Source organism: Trichosurus vulpecula, chromosome 9, assembly GCF_011100635.1.
Source record: "Trichosurus vulpecula isolate mTriVul1 chromosome 9, mTriVul1.pri, whole genome shotgun sequence".
Classification (NCBI taxonomy): Eukaryota; Metazoa; Chordata; class Mammalia; order Diprotodontia; family Phalangeridae; genus Trichosurus; species Trichosurus vulpecula.
The window spans coordinates 162,046,932-162,066,900 of NC_050581.1; the positions used below are offsets into that span (position 1 = coordinate 162,046,932).

At 38.6% G+C, this 19,969-nt stretch overlaps 1 protein-coding gene across 1 annotated transcript in view; it reads right to left on the bottom strand.

Moving 5' to 3' along the window:
- CNTN4 (contactin 4) overlaps positions 1-19,969 on the bottom strand; it is a 537,580-nt gene that overhangs the window by 181,884 nt on the left and 335,727 nt on the right. Inside the window, exon 7 of the mRNA XM_036739098.1 lies at positions 18,140-18,324. Within this exon, the coding sequence (XP_036594993.1) occupies positions 18,140-18,324 (185 nt within the window). The remainder of the gene's footprint in view (positions 1-18,139; positions 18,325-19,969) is intronic.

Below are 19,969 nucleotides of genomic sequence, written 5' to 3' on the forward strand. Positions count from 1 at the left end.
CAATCTTGAGTCCTCTTTCTCTACGTATCCAATCAACAGCCAAATCTTCCTAATTCTATCTCCACGTTTCCTACATATGCCCCCTCCTTTTCACTCACACAAATGCCATTCAGTGTTGACTGGAAGTTGAATAAGAATGCTGACCATATTTAAAAAAATAATCAACATTATAACAAGCTTCCATTTGTCCTAGGGCCTCTTTTCTGGGGAAAAAAAGTTCATGAGCTTAAGAAATTCAGTTCTTTTATTTTTTTTTCATTTCTCTCTACATTTGCTATGTTACAAGAGAGGCAGAATGGGGTAGCAGATGAAACCCTCCACTTGGAGTCAAGAAGACTTAGCTTCATATCCCCTCTGGGACACTTGTAGCTCTAGGGACACCAAGCCTTCCAGCCTCGGTCTCCTCCTCTGTAAAATGGGAAATCTAATAGCACTTAGAACACAAGGTAGTTAGGAGGCCCTAATGAGATAATGTATGTAAAGCCCTGCACACTTTCAAACATAACATTAATATCAGCTATTAGTAGTAGTAAGCAGCAGACGGAGCACCCTCCAGGGCACCGGAAAAGCTAGATTCAAGTCCCAACTCTGCCCTTAATTGCTTGTATGTCCTTGAATATATCAATTTTACTCCCTGGCACGGTTTTCTAATTTGCAAAATAAGGGGTTTAATTGAACAAGAGATTTTTAACCTGAGGTGCATAGATTTCAGAGTGTTTGTGAACTTGGATAGGAAAAATTCCATTTTATTCTAGTATAATTTATTTCCTTTGTAATTTCAGGTATTTTATGCTTTATATGATTTTAAAAACATTATTCTGATAACGTCCATAGGTTTCACCAGACTTCCAAAAGGGTCCAGGATACATAAAAAAGGTTGAGAACGCCTGAATCTAACAAAGGCATTTATTCAATTGTTCTAAGTAAAGAGGGATTGTTAATTCCAGTTCCATATGATAACTTTATATATTTCAAGACAGCTACATCATTAACCAACACATGATTTCCTCTGCCACGGCTAGTGGACTGATCAAATATTCTTGAGGAGTAGCCTTTGAGGTCACAGACAATGGAGAATAATGTTGGGAATTATCAGAATCATGGCTGCTATTTTTGGAACGTTAATTGCTCACAGCATTCCAGTAGCATAACACCTACCAGTGCACACCTATTAGTTAGCAATTAGAGCCCAATATTACTTGGGAAAAGCTCATCAGGCTTTATTTCAGAGTGTTTGTGAAAGAGCATGGGAAAAATTCCACATTATTCCAATATAATTTGTTTCCTTTGGAATCCTATATTTTATATGAGTTTAAAAATGTAATTCTGAGAATAATTTAACAGATTTGTAACTGTTTTGGCTTCTCCGTCTTTACTTAGTGTGGTTTCAGACATACATGTCCACAATTTAGTTCAAAGGGGAAAAGACTAGTACTGAGGTGGAATTGAGAGAGCTCCCTTTTTTGATAATACCCAAGCACAGAAATAATTTAACAAATAACATTGCCAGTAGAGGTCTCCAGGCTTCGCATAATGTTGATTTAGCCTTTTTCCTTCTATAATCAGATAAGAAAATTTCATGTTTTGCAAAGAGCCAAAACACAATTTTGTAAATCCCTTTCAGATTGGGATGATGTGTAGTTGCAGATGAGAAGAGGTTGAAAGCATAGGCTTTGGAAAAACAAAAAACAAAGAACATCGATAAATATTAGCTTGAATTGGGGAGAGAGGGTTTATAGCCATTAGCCTAAAACATGCCCAAGTCTGTCATTGTTCTCTCTCTTCCTACTGCTAATCCAAGGAGAGTTCACAAGGTAGATACCTTTTTGTGCTCTGTTTGGGGAATTTGATGCATAACCCTGTTGTGGCTGATGGCAGATATCTGCCTAATTTTGCATGCAACCCACTGAATATTTACCCCCTGCAGAGCCTGTAAAAAACAAGGCAAACAAGAAAAGCTGCCGAAGTTTGAATAGAATACTAAACACCGAGTCAAACTTTTCAAAGGGTCTTAGAAAACGGAAGGGCAAATGTAACAGTGGAAGCAAAGTCAAGCTGTAATTCAAAAGCAAGCATCGACACACCGGAGTCAGGGATGGATTTTAATGGCATAGATTGCCAGTAACATTTCGGCTCATTCATTGTTTACCTTCAAAATATGGAAAAGCTGAAGTAAAAAACCTTGAGATACCAAATGAGGGAAGAAGCTGGAGAGGGTATTGAAAGAATTGTGTATAATTCCACCTGATTAAATGCCATCAACAGTGCACTCCCTTTCATCCAACATGGTTAGGGAGTTCAAGATCCTCTCCAGGATGCACAATGGCTGCTCTGTGCCTTGGTCAAGATAACATCACTACCTGACTCATCCCTTGGGAGAATCTTGTAAAATGCTTTCAAAAATTACAGACTTTGAAGACAAGAGCCATAGTTAAAATGACAATAGATGTCATCCTGACAATGGACTGAGGGCAATGAATTCAGAATAATGGAATAATTTGTACACAATTAGGTGTTTATTGCCACTGGTGTTTACTACTCCTGTGACCTAGGACAAGTAAGTTATTGAACTTCTCTGGGCTTCAGTTTCCATAGCTGGAGGTTCAACTTTGGCCTCTGAGCTCTCCTCCAGCTTTAAGACTGTGATCCAGTGAGATAAATGTTTTTCTCCAGTACCTCATAATGGCATGGAGGTGATCCTGGATTCTCAAGGGTTTAGCACAATGTCTAGCACATTAAAAAAATAAAACAATTTAACAAATGTTCTCTCTAGCCTCCATCCATCTACCTATGCACCTACCTATCTGATAGCCTATCTATTTCTTTACACCAATAGAATACAGGATAGCCAGGGATAATCCCATGTTTTCAAAAGTGGAAAATTGTTCGTGTGGTGGGTGTTATATACACGATCAAGTGAAATCAAAAGGTTTAGAGGGAAAGACAAGTTGTGTTTGGGGACCAAGACTGAAGTACTTGGTAGACACATAAGTAGAGATGTCCTATAACACATTGTGTTGGTAAGCAAAATGGGCTCCTTAGCACTTAGTTCAACCAAGTGCCCTTGAAGAGTTTGGCCTTTGTTTCCTTTGAGTAATTCAGTGTATTTCATTGAGCCTTACTAGGTGCTAAGCCCCAGGCCCAAACCCCTATTAGGTGGGTGTGGACTGGTGACTGGGGTGGGGCCCAAGGCGGGGCTGGCTAAGGGGAGGTGCTAACTCTAGAGCCATGCCCATCTTGAGTCTTGGCTCTAACCCCTATTAGGTGTTAACCTAACCTATGTGGATGTGAACCTTCCAGGGTCCTAAGGGGAGGGGCTAACTCAAGAGCCAATCATAGCAGCCTAAGTTCTGGTCATTCAGACGACATTTGAAACCCTATAAGAAGAGAGGACAGAGCCATTTGCGCAGGGCTCTCACTTATGGTGGTGCTGATGCAGAGAATTCAGGCAGCTGTAACTAAGGAGCCCTCCAGCTCGTAAACCCAGATACTGAGACTTTGTTGAACTCTGGTAACTATATATTGGGATTTGAATCAGACAAGGTCTGTCTGCTGATGTTTGTAATTTATTTGTATTTTGTTCTGAAGTTCAGAGTACTGGCTTTTTCCCCTGAACTAAGCGAATGATATTTGTATGCTGAATAAGCTTGTCAACTCCTTCACGTAGCTTTCCTTAGTTAAGCAGATCAAAAGAACCTGTGCTTTTGCAGCGTGCTGGTAGCGTTCCTGTTGTTGGGCTTTCACCCCTACAACAGCTGCTAGCCAGATTGTTGAAACACATACAAACACACATGTATATGTACACATATGTAAACACATACATGTTTATATGTACACATATGTATGTATATATTTACAAAATCAGAATTGAGATTTTATCAGTGCACAGGGCTACTAGTGAGGAATTTATTTTAGCAGCTGGCAATTTCTCAAAGACTTATATTCCTAGAGAATTGCCTGAGAACACAGAGTAGTTAAATGAGTAGCCCAATCACAGGGTCAGTATGTATTAGAAAGGTTACTTAAACTTCAGTCTTCTTGACAGCAAGGCCAGCTATCCATCCATTGTGCCACATTGTTTCTTTATATTATAAATTATAATATTATAAATCTTACTGCTCTCTCTATTGCTATATTATACATTGAGTTAATTATTATTAATTAATAATGGTTAATTATAATTATTTTGTTATAATAAAATGGTTTAATTATAATAATTATAACTATAATATTTACTAACAATGATGATTAATTTACATATGGATATAGGTATAGAAATAGATAAATGGATAGATGGATAATGCCTTAAGGTTTATTATATTATTATTATTATTATTATTATGATAGAACAAAAAGACAATGTGGTGAAAAGGCTAGAAAGCTAGCCTTGAAGCCAAGAAGACCTGAGTTCAAGTATCCTGTCTGGCATATATTGTCCTAGCACAAATGTTATTATTACTCGTTCACATGTATATAATACCCCAAAATTTATTTAACACTTTTCTCACTTCAATATTGATAACTCACTGAGGATCAGAGATGCTACTACTCGCCCATGGTCACACAGTAAGTGTTGGAGCCAGGACTTGAATATGGGTCTTCTTATTCCAGTGTCCTATGTAGTACACTATGTTCCCTCTCTGTGTCATGGAGCTTGGTTATAAAGATATGATCTTTGACCTCAGAAAGAATGGTTTGAATATTGTTTGGGGAACAGGAGTCCACTTCCCTAAGTAGAGGGAAGGTAAAAAGGATGTAGAGGCATCAGGTATAGACAAACTTTCAAGAACCTTAATAATGAAACCACCAAAGGCCTTCTCTGAAGCTTTGCCATGTCATGGAGATGACCCTGGTCTGTTGAAGGCTATGGCACTGCAACACATTCTGGTATATCCCACCAAAGTAGAAAACCTTTTGAGTGTTGGACCATTACATCATCTAGGGCTAAGCATGTCATTTGTGGGCCAGTTGACTAGTTTTTACAGGCTCACCATCATGTTGATCACAGACATGACAACTCATAAAGCATATTGTAGTCTGCATTGGTAGAAGGGATGAGCAGATTGAAAGGAGTCAGTGAGGTTGGCTGAATGAAGAGGGTGAGATTGAAGGTGTGTGAGAATGGGAAAATCTGCTGGGCAAGGTCTTCCAGGACATAGAAGGGGATAGGATCAAAGATGAATGTAGAACAATTAGCTTCAGCAAGGAGTCAAGCTATTTACTTGAATTATGAAAAGAACCATGAATAACATAGTCATGTCATTTCTTTACTATTATTTCAGAGGAAGGTTACATCTAAATGTTCTATTTTTCTTCTGCAACATTGTAAGAGCATAAATTTCTAAGTCAGATAGATTATCCTTTGTTTTTCTAGTGCTTTTAATGGTTTGGGAGTAAGAAGATAAAGCTACGTGCTAGAAAACATGGGTCTTTTAAATTTATTTTTCTTAAGTTATATATTTCCAATTGTAGCTTAAATAATTGTGCTATCCTGTGAACTTGTGACATGGCAGGGCCCTAGATAGATGCATGAGCCATTCATTTTCATCTTTTGTTTGATAACTACAAAATACAGGTCTGCCACACAACATCAGAGTTCATCCATTCTATTCACTTGAACTGGTTAAGCTTTTTATCGTCTAACAATTTATGCTTCAGACAGAGTGGAAGCTTAGTGGGTCAAACAGAAACCGATGTTCCAACGTTGCCTGGTTATTTAGTTCTCTAAAGGACAAATTCCTAGCATCAAGTAACTTCACTGTACAAATTAGCCCTGATTCACTTACAGGCCCTGGGCCTATAAGATGTGTGATGGGAAGCACATATTCATACTGAAAGGTAGGCTTCACTGTGTGTGTGTGTGTGTGTGTGTGTGTGTGTGTGTGTGTGTGTGTATGTATGTATGATCTTTTTTATTCCATGAAAAATTGTTCTTGGTCTCTTTTTCGCTCTGGACTTATGATTTCAGCAGAGTAGATAACTGTCAATTTGGATCAATTTGCAAACTCCCTCTCTTAATGTGGATCAGCAACTCATCCATAATTTGTATTTTAGGGAGCTGCCTGGGGCCCTGAGGGATTAAGTGACTGGCTCATGGTCATACAGCTAGCATGTGTTAGAAGCCGATCTTTTGGATTCCAAGGGCAATCCCTTTATGTATGACACCATCCTGCTTCTCTTCCTGATCATATACAGGAACATGAATTTGGAGCTGGAAGACACCTCAGATATAATCTAGCAATTCCCTCATTTTACAAATAAGGAGACATGCGCAGAAAGGTTCAATGACTTGCCCAGTGTTATTGTAATCGGTAGCAGAGCTGAGATTTAAATTAAAGCCTTCAGGTCCTGTGACTCCAATTTATCCCTCTTTCTAGCACCCCATGCTGATTCCACATATAATTTTAAGGCTGAAAAGAAATTTAGGGACCCACATCTCTGCTTTTTTTTTTTGAGGCAATTAGGGTTAAGTTGCTTGTCCAGGGTCACATAGCTACTAAGTATCTGAGGCTGGATTTGAACTCAGGATCTCCTGACTCCAGCGCTGGAGTCCACTGGACCACCTAGGTGCTCCTCACACACCACTACTTTTCAGTGGGATTATAATCTGAGCCACTGTCACAGTTTTTGCATTGAATATCCATCCTCAATCTGACTCTCCTCTTCTAGCTATTTGTACCCCTAAACTCCCAACTCCCTAAACTTAAAATACTGTCATCATCTATTCTTGTCGTTCCTTCAAACCAGCATCCAAGTCAGACTCCTTCTTCTTTTGAAACATTTTATGATTAAGCCCTTCCCCCCTCTATCCCCAGAGCCATCGTTTTGAACAGCTAAATCCCTTGCCCTCAATTACTCTGCACACAACAGCAAGAATTGTTCTCAGGCTTCTGTCACTTTCCTTCCTCAGTACCTTCCAAATGTCTCCTCAATCACTGCAAATTATGGACTTTGCATTCTTCTACCCATTTTCCCCTTTTACTTCCTGCTGCATCCTACTTCACCCTCACATTCGGGCATTAACCCTTGCAATCTCATTATGTGACCCCCCCTCCCACCACCAAACCATATGATAATGTCCCCATTCACAGGACCAAACCCTCAATAACAAACACTACTCAAGAGAAACCTGCTCTACTGGCCCTCCTGCACACAACACCCCTAGTCAGGCCACACCAATACTACTACTACCACTACTACCACTACTACCACTACCACTACCACTACCACTACTACTACTACTACTACCACTACCACTACCACTACTACCACCACCACCACCACCACCACCACCACCAGCACTACTACTTTTGGATTATTTCACCTATTTTTCTCATTTAGTTTCTTTCCTTAGAGAGTTGGTTAGTACACAGACTTCCATAGATCTACAGAGATGGGACCCCTGACTGTCTTGGGTGGATTCCCTGAGACTTTTTTCACCCATCAACTCAGCTACCACCCATAGCTTAAGTTCCAATCTCAATCCTTCCCTTCCAGTTCCTCAAGGCTGGAGCCCTTTATTTTTCAGTAAAACAAAACAAAACCTTAAGACTTTCCTCCTGCTGGGTTTAACTTTGTATTTTTATTTAAAAACAAACAAACCCTAAAAGCAATCTACAAAACATCATCAGACACTATGGAGCACCACAGGGAGTCCAAGAAGGCTTCTAAACATGTAGATCGAGGCACTCAGATCTAGGCAAAACCCTGTAAATGTGAATTTAAGACAGTATATAACAAATCTGTTTCCTGATGTATAAATTCAGTCACAGTGAAATTCTGCATCTGGGGTCACTGTATAATGATGGAGACCAGCGTGTGCATGTGGATCAATTTCCATTTATATATCTCCTACAATCTCCAGGATACTTCCACTAAAATCCTACTCCGAAACCTCTTTATGGTATATTGGTGACCTTGGGAGCATAGGCATCGAGTGCAGACTGGTACTGAAACTGTCTGTTCTCTGAGAACCAGCTTAGCCAGGTTTGGAGAGGCTCATCACCATGTTGGTCACAAGGTTCTGCATCTTCTGGGCTACAGCAGCCCTGGACCCAGCATCTAATTAACAAATGTTTGTTGACTGATTGATCTCCTAGGTCACAGAAGGTCTACAATTCTGCATCCACAGAGGAACTACCATACCCATGAGGTTATATATCCATGAAGTATTGAAATGTATCTTCCTTCACCCCAAGAGGATGAGAAACTCCATTATGCCTTCTTCCTCCTTTGTTACTTTCCATGGAGCATGGTGGGCTCTCAAGCATTGGCCCTCTGCCATATGGCTATAGCTCTCCAGATCAGATTGAACAGAAGAGAGAAACAAAGAAATGCCTTCTGAACTTGTCTTAAGTAATCCACAGGGGAATGTCATGGAGTCTATGCATCCATTTAGTGTGGAGCAATTAGACAGACTGTTGCTCTACTTTAATTGACCACAGGTATTGTTCCTTCTTGGCCACTCTGTCTCCCAAGGCATTGGCCACCACTTGCCCAATCATCACTTATCTGTATCATAGCCCGGGGGGAATTAGTATGCTGTGGGGATATTCTTCTGTCACTCTCTCACTGATGAACCTAGAGATTCTGCAACACTGTCTGCAGTGGGACCATGCCTCCAACTTTTACCTTTGAATCAAAACCAATGGACCACATTGGATAACATCTGTGCACCTTCTTACTAACAACTTTCAACTTCACGGAAGAAGCCTGGGAAGAGGCTTCAGTGATTTACATATTATAAGAGGATATTGATTAATCGAAGAAATTTCGGAGGTCATCCAGACCAACCCCCTCATTTTAAATGTGAGGAAACTGATAGTCAGAGAGGCTGTGAGTACAAACAGCTTGCTAGGTGGAGCAATAGATATAGCTCTGGAGTGAGGAAGACCTGCATTCAAATACAGCCAAAGGCACTTACTGTGTGACTCTGGGCAAGTCATGTAACCTCTTTTTGCATCAGTTTCCACAACTGTACAATTTGGATAATAAGAGCACCTACCTCCCTGGGTTGTTGTAAGGATCAAATGAGATAGTATTTGTAAAGTATCTACCACAGTGCCTGGCTTATAGCAGATGCTTAATAAATGCTTGTTTCCTTCTTTTTTCTTTCTTTCCTTCTTCCTTTCTACTTTTTTCCCTCCCTCCTTTCCCTCCTTCCTTCCTTCTATCCTTTTTGCCTTCCTTCCTTCCTATCTGCCTGCCTGCCTTCCTTCCTGTCATCCTACTTTTTTATTCCTTCCTTGCAACCTTCCCCCTTCCTTGTTTCCTTCCTTCTTTGTCCAGACTCATACAGTATAAAAATATGTCTGGAGTCAGAGGACTTGGTTTAAAATCCTACCTCAAATTTGTGCTACTTGTGTGACCTTGGATAAGTCACTTACATTTTCTGGGCCTTTGTTTCATCATCATTAAAATGAGGGGTTAGATTAGATGATCTCTGAGGTCCCTGAAAGTTCTATATCAACAGCCCTATGAATATAGATAAATAAGTAACAGAGACGAGTTTAAACCCAGGACCTCCAAATCTAACACTTCCTACCATTCCACCATGTGGCCTCTCTAGAAATGTGGAAATAATTATTATGGATTGAAAAGTTTCTTTGAATTTTGTAGATGAACACAGAAATATCTAATCAGTTACCTGGACATCTACCTATATTCTTGAGTTGGATACGATACAGATTTACTTCCCTTCTTTCATCCCACTCTTTTGATGTCATGCAAATACAACCTATTAGCAAAGGGAGTATTCAATTCTTTTTTCCCCTTCTGATCAAATGTAAGCCCTATCCAATCAAAACTTTTTAGTGAGAAGACATTTCACAAAATATATTCAACACATTCTCATTCAAGCGTCATTCTTCCAGATGGCAAATAATCTTATTACTGTTATTTGTGTAAGAAAGTTGTGTTTATGCAGACAAGCTGGAATGGAAAGATGAGTAATTATCTGGTGAAGTAAATCAATTTTGGACAGTCATGGTGGATGATTCAAAAGTCAGCCCCCTTCTTTTCCTAGAAGATGGACATCTGAGCTTTCTTACTTTACTTTGCCTGTGTATAGTGGCTGATATGACAGCAAAATAATACTCTTCCTAAAACGCAGTTGTATTTTTTTCAGCAAATTGACAAATTTTTGCTTTTACTAGAACAGAATTCTAGTTATAAAGAATAATATTTTACTTATTGAAGGGTACAGGTAGGTGGATGGGTAGGTTGTTACCTTCAAATTAATTAAATTAATTGTTAAATACTTATTGCATATAAACACTGATCTAGGCACTAGGAATACAAAGATAAAAAATTTATTTAGTTTCTGCCTTCAAGGAACTTGCAACTAAATTGAGATGCTTATGAGACATTTATCAGATAGCTGTGAATATAGAACTCTCAAGAGAGGTTAGAGTGAGAAATGAAAATTTAAGGGGTATCTCTATAGAGAAGACAATTGAAGATATGAGAGGGTATGGAATCAACAAAGAAAACAGAGAAGAAAAATAAAAGAAGAGGGCCAAGGACAGAGCCATAGGAGAAACTTGCACTTTTAAAGGATGGAAGGAGAAAGCAAAGGAGACAGAATGAGTAGTCACGATTAGGAGGATTATGAAAGTTCAGTGTCATAGAAGCAGAGGGAGGGAAGGGGAGAGAGAGAGAGGGGGAGAGGGGGAGAGGGAGAGAGGGAGGGAGGGAGAGAGAGAGACAGAGAGAGAGAGAGAGGGAGGGAGGGAGGGAGAGAGAGAGAGACAGAGAGACAGAGAGAGACAGAGAGATAGAGAGAAAAGAGTACTAAGAAAGGATAATTGATGATGTTTAATGTTGAGCAACTGGGAAGTTAGAGAAGGAATGAAAAAGAGCATTGAGATTGGTGATAAATAGATCATTATCAGTCTTTAAGAAACCACAAATCTTGGAGCTGGCATGGGATATGAAATAGCATATAGCTTAGCCTTACTCAAACAGGGAATTCATTCTACACTAAACCCAACAAGTGATAGTTCACTTAGCATTTTCTCAAAGAGCTCCAGTGAAGAGGAACCAACTATGTCCCAAGATAACCCATTCCACTTTTGGATACATCTTAGCTACTAGGGAGATAGCTTAAATCAAGCCTAAATTGACTTCTCTGTCTCTCATTTTTCTATACAAGGCCCAGAAGATTGAGCCTAATCTACTTTCTACATGGCACTTTACAAATAGATGGAGATAGCTGTCATCTTTTCCCCCCACCAAGACTTCTCTTCTAAGATTAATCACCCTCAATTTTTTAATCAATCCTTATTTGGGATGACCTTAATGTCACTGATCTGGTTGCCCTTCTCTGGATGCTCTCCATCTTGTCAACATCCTTCCTAATGAAACATAACACTCCAGATATTAAGTGGACCCTATTCAGATCAACAAGGAGGAACTCTTGTTGGGTTACAAATAAAAGTATCTTTGGGGTGATGCAGGTAAGTGAACACTCTGAGTTATTCATGATAGAAAAGAAAAAAGGGCTCGAGGAAGTAGATGCCAGTATTGACTAGGAGGTAAGATATTACCATCTGTGATCAAAGGGAATGAAGAAAATAAAAGTGAAAAGTGAGATAGAGTAGTAGAAGTGGGGAAGTTTGAGGGAGCTCATATCACATGATCTCAATCACCTCAGGATGAAAGAATTAAGGTGACAGTTGAGAATAAGGGCAAGGAGTGTAGAGGAAATCTTAAGGAGAGAGGGGAAGGTTGGGAATAGCAACTGAGAGGAATGTGACAGAGCCAAGAAGAAACTGTAAAGCAATGAGGGCCCTGTTGAGGTTAAATGACCCAAATTTGGAATGGACCCAGGCAGCGTGGTTTTGTGATTTCCTCTAGCAGGACTTGGCTGCTCAGGGCTATAGGAACAGAGGAAGACTGACAGTAGAGTTGCCCAGTAATGGAAAGTTGGCAGTTAGCAGGTCAGAAATAGAAGGCCAAGCAGATGATGGTTTTTGAGACAAATGATGGAAACTAGACCACGGGCTAAAAAGCAAGCCATATAAAATACTGGGTGCAATAAAATACATTCCTTTGTCATTTTGTTCAGTTTTGTGAAAGCCCCCAGACCTCAAAAGCACAAGGCAACTCACTAACATGGCAGCAATGTAGATCAGCCATCAGAGGCCTTCCAGCTGAGGTTGGGAGGCAGACGGTGGAGGCAATTTTCTCAGCGTCTTAAAGTCAGGAGGGGTGGAAAATGCACACAGGCCCTGGCTGGCCTATTCAGAAGGCTCATTCGTTTCAGTGCTGAAGTGAACAGCTTGCCATTTTATCAAGCCAGAAATAGCTCCTAGCACACCTGTGGTTTTTAAAGTGGAAAGGTGAGGAGGGGATTGCAGTGAGGGAAAAACAAAAGAGAGGCAGAATTCTAAGCTTATACCTACAGCCTATAATCCCTGAACTCAAAATACCTGGATGTTGCAAGAGCATCTCTCATCAACAAAGACAGACTGTTTACGGATAGGATAAACAACTCAGACGACTCCCCCTCTCCCTGTGCCAGAGACTTTAATTAAAATAACTCGTTATGTTTAAAGCAGAGAGGTAGGTAGCTGGGGGATGGGGACAAGAGCATTTGGAAAACCCAGTGGGAATTGTTTTGTATTCCAGAATCATAATGTGCTGGAAAAAGAATACTGTACTTGGAGGGAAGTGACCCAACTCCTGGATCTGATCGTCACTAACTTTGGGAACCTGAGTTGTTTCTGCAGCCTGTCCTTTCTTTCCCCCATTTTTAAAAGATGATCTCCAAGGTGACAGAGTCGTATTGATGTAAGGAATGTCTACTTTTACAGAAATAACAATTCGGTAATGTCCGTGTCATCACTGATATGCTATTTGAGAAAAAAAAAAACAAATAGCAAAACCAATATAAACATCAAATCAACAAGAATCATCGATGTGACAATATTATAACTAGCAAGAGTATGTAACAATAAATGCAGAACTGGGTTATCTATGGAATACAGGCAGATTCCCTTCCCTCTTTTTACCTATTCATAGATATAGATAACTCGATTTCAAAGAATAACACTGTTGAGTTTGATTTTAATCTCTAGGGCAGGTATTATGATAGAATATTTCACTGAGCAAGGCTGGGAGGTAATGACAAGGCTGATTTTTCTATAACGAATACTCTGGAGTATCTCTTCCTAAGGTTGGGAACCTCTGACCAACTAAAATGACTTAAAGAGGCAGGCCAACCTTAATGTTGAGAGTTTTTCATATGCTATTTTACTATGGTTGTGTACTTCATTTCCAAAGCCACTAAAGGGAGAATATATTCATTCAATTTCAGCTGCTTCCTTGAGATTCAGGAGAAAGATTCTTTAAATTTGACGCTTTAGGCTATATCTTTTGAAAAAGAAGTAGAAAGGAATGGAATAAATTTTGACCAATTACTTAGATATCCTTAAAGCACTTCTATATGAAAATAATAATATCTGACATTTCTATAGTGTTTTACAGTTGGAAGATCACTATACATGCATTCTGTCATTCAAATCTGTGCATTGGGGATTACAGGTATTATTTTCATTTTACAAATGAAAAAAGCTGAGACAAAAAAAGGGTTAAGTAATGTGCTTTTGGTCACATAGTTCAGGAATTAAAGTCACACAGCTAGGAAGTGTCAGAGACAGAATTTGAACCTAGATCATCCTGATTCCAATTCTAGTACTCCACCTCTATCTCCCGCTTCAACAGGGAGAAATTAAAACAACAATATATACAAGTCTGAACTCTCCCCACTGGCTGTGGTTGTGGAAACCAATCTTAAATAGATATAAATTTGCTACTGGCATCTCAGAGGGTTAGTTTATAACCTTCAGGCTTGTGCTTTTCCAATCAATCAATCAACTGGGAAAACTTTTATTTTTCAATCAATCAAATAAAGTATCACTTCACAAAGTGCAAGAAGGAACAAAGATAAGACACTAAGTCTGTCACGTAAAGCTTTTTCTCAAATTATTCCTGAATATTGTCAGGCATTTTCTATCCTTGAAGAATGGCATATTATTAAAAAATTCAAATTAAAAAAACACAGGCTAATTTAAGAGTTACACTGCATCGGTTCATGAAAAGGTAAAGTACTCTCTTTAGGCTTTCAATAAACAAGGATTTTATTTTTTGCTCCTTTCTTGATTTCTTATCTATGTTATAGATAGAAAGCTGGCCTTGCAGTCAGGAAATCTGACTTCAAATCCAATCCCTAACCTATTCAGAGCTAGTGCTATATGGCCATGGACATCTTCTCACTGCCCCAAGTAACTATAAGCTGATATAATTTTGATTATTATAAATACCCAAATTAATTACAAAGGACATATGAAGGAAGATGCTACCTGTATCTAGAGAAAGAACTGATAAATAGAAGTATGTAGAGAATGGTTTTACGTATATGTATATATGTATACGCACATATGTGTGTGTCTGATGGTAGCCATCACTAGGGTGGGGAGGGGGTAAGGGAAGAAAAAAAAGGAAAAAGAAAGCTACATGATAACTTTAATATATACTTAAAAGGAATATCAAGTTTTATGTGCAATCATCTCTCCCCCACCCCCTTCTACTATGATATGGAAATGTTTGTTTTATTTTTTAGTTCAAAATTTTAAAAAATGGCTGATATCTTACAGATGGGTTACAGATTTTCTTTGGTGGTGGGAATTCAAGCACTGGATTAAATCACAGGCCCTTAAAATACATGTGTGGGTGTGTTTAACACACACATCTATATACATACATATATACGAATATGCACACAAAACGCTAACTTCTTGAGACTAAAGATTACTTCATTTTTTTGGCCTTCATATGCTTGGTGTCTAGCACAGTGCCTGAGGCCAGAGATAGGAAAAGGAAATAGATCTGTGACTTCACTAGAATAAGGAACTTCTAGATGTGGACACTTTACAACATGAAGGTGAGCCTCTACTATTCTGCAATTTAGAATTTAGTGCAGGGGCTCTTAAAAGATCCATGAACCCCCACACATTTCTTCTCAGTACAATTGGTTTGCTTTGTAATCCTATGTACTTTATGCATCTCAAAGCATTAGTTTGAGAAGGGTTTTGTAGGTTTTACCAGACTGCCAAAGTGGTCTGAGGCACAAACAAGGTTATGGACCCCTAGTTTCGAGAGCTTCCTATGGTACAGAGCAGGTCAATGTCTTACAAATGGTCACACAAACAGCATGCATGAGATGCAGGATGTAGTCTAGGGCTTCCTGGCTCAGAGGCCAGCTATCTTTTGACTTTACTATTCTGCCTCGTGATATATGTAGCAAATCATTAATGAATGCTATTTGATAATATATGTATATATACAAAAACAACAAATAAAAATTCATGTGATGTGCATGATACATATGAATAATATTACAGTTCCTTCAAATGATTCACAGATCCAGGTAGGAAATAAATATGTCTTTTCCTCCTATTTGAGTAATAGGATGTTACTGTACTTTTAGAAATGATGAACATAATAAAGAGAAACATTTATGTCACCTTGTTACCCGCCCCATACTCAATAAACTCCAGTCACCTCCAGGATCAAATACAAAATTCTCTTTTTGGCATTCAAAGACCCCATCTCCTCTTCTCTTTCTCTCTCTCTCTCTCTCTCTCTCTCTCTCTCTCTCTCTCTCTCTCTCTCATACATACACACACACACACACACACACACACACACACACACCCCTCTTTGATCAAGTGACATTATTCTCCATGCTCTGCTACAACCAAGATGCTCCATCTATCAGGTCTAGGCATTTTCTTTGGCAGTCCCCTATGTCTGGAATGCTGTCCCTCCTAATCACCCAGGCTTCCTTCAACTCTCAGCTAATATCTCCCAACTCTTACAACAAGGCTTTACCAACACCTCTATTCCAGTGCCTTTTCTCTCCTATTTATTTCATATTCATATCATATAAAGCTGGTTTGTACATATTTATTTGCTTGTTGTCTCCCCTATTAGAGTGAGTTCCTTGAAGGCAGGGACTATCTTTTGCCTCTTTGTGTATCTCTAGTGTTTAGTACAATACCTGGAACTTAGGAGGTACTTATTGACTAACTGTCTGATATAAAAAGGTTTATACAAACTAATGCAAAATAATGTGAGCAGAGCCAGAAAACATTATGCACAGCGATTACAACATGTAAATGGAAAGAACAAAAGCCATAAAGCAATTAGAATGGAATGTTGCAAGATTATAAAGAATAGGCTTGGCCCCAATGAAGAGACAGGAGAAAATACCTCCTCTTGCTTCCAAGATGGGAAGTCACATGTGTGGAACATTGAACATATTGTCAGATGCTTTTCCAAGTGTACTTCTCTAAAAAATTCTTTGTTGTAATGAATGACCTTCTTGGAGAGGACAAAGACAAGAGATAAAGAGGAAAATCTAAGTAATATGAAAAGAAAATGTCAATAAGAATCTACTTTAAAAGTTAAAGATCTCATTGTCCAGAAGAAAAGCATCGATGGTCTCTAGAACAACATAGAACAATTTTTGAGTTTCTCGAACAGATCTGGAAAAGCATGACCAAAATGAAGTGATCAAATCAAAATCAGCTATATCCAAGACTAGTTGAAGGAAATATGAGTGTTTAGTATGAAAAAGAAGACTGCTGGCAGCAGCGGTGGGGAGGGGGGAGGTATGGAGAGAGATAATAGGTCTCCTCAAGTATTTAGAGATTGTCACATTTCAGAGTGATTAAACTACTTCTTTTGTCCCCAGAGTATAACTAAGAACAATGAGAAAAATTATAGAGATGCAAATTTCAAAATTTCTGAAAATCAGAAGTGTCCCAGAGTGAATAGGGCCATCTTCAGAAGTGGTAGCTTCTTCTTTTCTGGAGTTCTTCAAATAGAGATTGAATGACCAATAGTCATGAGTGTTGTGGAACCTATATCTGTTCAATTACAGATTTTATTAGATGATCTCTGTGGTCTTACTTAACCTTGAGATTCTGTGTGACTCTCTGACAACCTCTTACCTAGAAATCACAAATGCAGAGTTGGGTGAATCTTAGAGGAAAAAGAGGATGAAATGTAGAGACAAAATATAAGGTTTGGAATCTATGTTAGAACCAGATAATGGAGGATTTTAAAAGCCATGATAAAGACATTACATCTTCTTCATAGGCAATAGGGATTCACTGAATACTTCCGTTTTTTTAATTCCAATAGGAAGATTATTCAGGAAAGAACATAAAGCATGGATTGGAGAGGGGGCAGACTGGGGGCAAGAAGTTAGATGGCTATTAAAAAATCTAGGCTAAGAGATATGTGAACCTGCATTGTAAAAGTCTCATCAGGAGTGGAAAAAACAAGAGAGATATTAAAAACATTTAAGTAGTTAAAATTTACAGGCATTGACAACTTTCGGCAAAACCTGATTGCCTTTTAAGAGCTGATGTGGTGCAAGACTTTGTTGTTGTTCTCAGTCAACAGGAACAGGTCTTGGTCTGGGGTTTTCGAAGACAGACTAAATGGAAGGCCACATGTCTGAAGCTGGATATTGATATTAGCTCTGAATCAATGCTGATGATTTGATTTGGAACAGGAGCAGCTGCACATAAAAATTCTTCAGGGTGAGAAGAATTTGTCATGCTCTGCTTTGGAAAGCCCAAAATTTGGACAGTTTATGTTTAGAAATATTCATGATACTGCATGAAATCTCTACCAAATAAGTAAGACCAATTATAAGACATTAAAGCTAGCTTCTAATGAAAAAATCAATTGAAGAAGAAACTAGCATTTTTGAAGCAAATTAGAGGGAAGAATTAGAAAATATCTCTTTGATCAAGATGGTATCCTTATGAATGCATGATAAAATATGTTGCTTTCCATGTTTTCCTACCAGTCTATTTTCCTAGACATTTCCAATTAATTTCTTCCATTCTTCCTAGGCTCAGTCAACATACTTTCCCCTTAAGCTTACTTCTTTCAATCCTGTATCACATAGGGGAAGCTAAAATATGCCATACGTTGAAGTAATGACAACTATTCTAGGCAATATTATTTGCGACCTCCCAACAGGTTCCTTCCAACTCTTCGGTGTAATAGTACCAAAGAGTATGTGAATCACTGTATACATTGAGAGTCATACACTTACCATAAAAAGTCAACTGTCCTCTGGCCACATTTTTTCCTCTTGAATTTTCAGCTACACACTCATATAGACCAGCATCTTCCTGCTGGAAATTTGGAATTTCAAGAATTCCATTAGATTTGTGTCTTCTGGCTTTCCTGGCTATTGGCTTTCCATCAGCTCTTCTCCAGATAATAGTTGGAACTGGACTAATAATAAAAAAAAATGGAGTGAATGCCATTGGAGAGGATAATGCTTTTTACCTAAACTTTCGCATCTAAAAGCAAAAGAAAAGTCCTCCCATTTAGTTATTTTCCTTGTGTAGGTCACTCATGTATAACACAGGCTGAGTAGGAATGCTTCTTTCTCTGAAATAGAAATGAATACTAGAATACGGGCATGTTCTCAAATCTGTATTATATGCCTAACTTAAAATTGCCTGTAATCATAATAGTTGATTTGAATGGGCCATGATTTTGACTAAAACAGAAGGAAAGAAATTCACTAATTCCTAATTGTTTAAATGACATTTTAGTTTGCATGTGTAATTCTTTTTTTTAATTATTATTTATTTAATATTTTTTAGTTTTCAGCATTGATTGCCACAAGATTTTGAATTACAAATTTTCTCCCCATTTCTACCCTCCCCCCACTCCAAGATGGCATATATTCTCATTGCCCCATTCCCCAGTTAGCCCTCCTTTCTGTCACCCCACTCCCCTCCCATCCCCATTTCCCTTACTTTCTTGTAGGGAAAAATAGATGTCTATTCCCCATTGCTTGTATATCTTTTTTCCCAGCTGCATGCAAAAACAACTTTTTTTTTGAACATCTGCTTTTAAAACTTTGAGTTCCAAATTCTCTCATCTCTTCCCTCCCCACCCACCCTCCCTAAGAAGGCAAGCAATTCAACATAGATTACATGTGTATCATTATATAAAACCCTTCCACAATACTCATGTTGTGACAGACTAACTATATTTTGCTCCCTCCTATCCAGTTCCCCTTTATTCAGTTTTCTCCTTTGACCCTGTCCCTTTTCAAAAGTGTTTGCTTTTGATTACCTCCTCCCCCTATCTGACCTCCCTTCTTTTGAACCCCCTTTTTATCCCCTGCCTCGTATTCTCCTGTGGGGTAAGATACCAAATTGAGTGTGTATGTTATTCCCTCCTCAAGTTAAATCCAATGAGAGCAAGATTCACTCATTCCCCCTCACCTGCCCCCTCTTCCCTTCCTACAGAACTGCTTTTTCTTTCCACTTTTATGTGAGATAATTTACCCCATTTTATCTCTCCCTTTGTCCATCTCTCAATATATTCCTTTCTCATCCGTTAACTTGATTTTATTTTTTAGGTATCATCCCTTCATATTCAACTTACCCTGTGCCCTCTGTCTACACACACACACACACACATGTACATTATAGATATACATTATATATATATGTGTGTGTGTATATATATATATATATATGTATGTATGTATATTCCCTTCAACTACCCTAATACTGAGGTCTCATGAATTATACATCATCTTTCCTTGCAGGAATGTAAACAAAACAGTTCAACTTTAGTAAGTCCCTTATGATTTCTCTTTCTTGTTTACCTTTTCATGCTTCTCTTGCTTCTTGTGTTTGAAAGTCAAATTTTCTATTCAGCTCTGGTTTTTTCACTGAGAAAACTTGAAAGTCCTCTATTTTATTAAAAATCCATATTTTGCCTTGGAGCATGATACTCAGTTTTGCTGGGGAGGTGATTCTTGGTTTTAATCCTAGCTCCTTTGATCTCCAGAATATCATATTCCAAGCCCTTTGATCCCTTAATATAGAAGCTGCTAGATCTTGTGTTAGCCTTA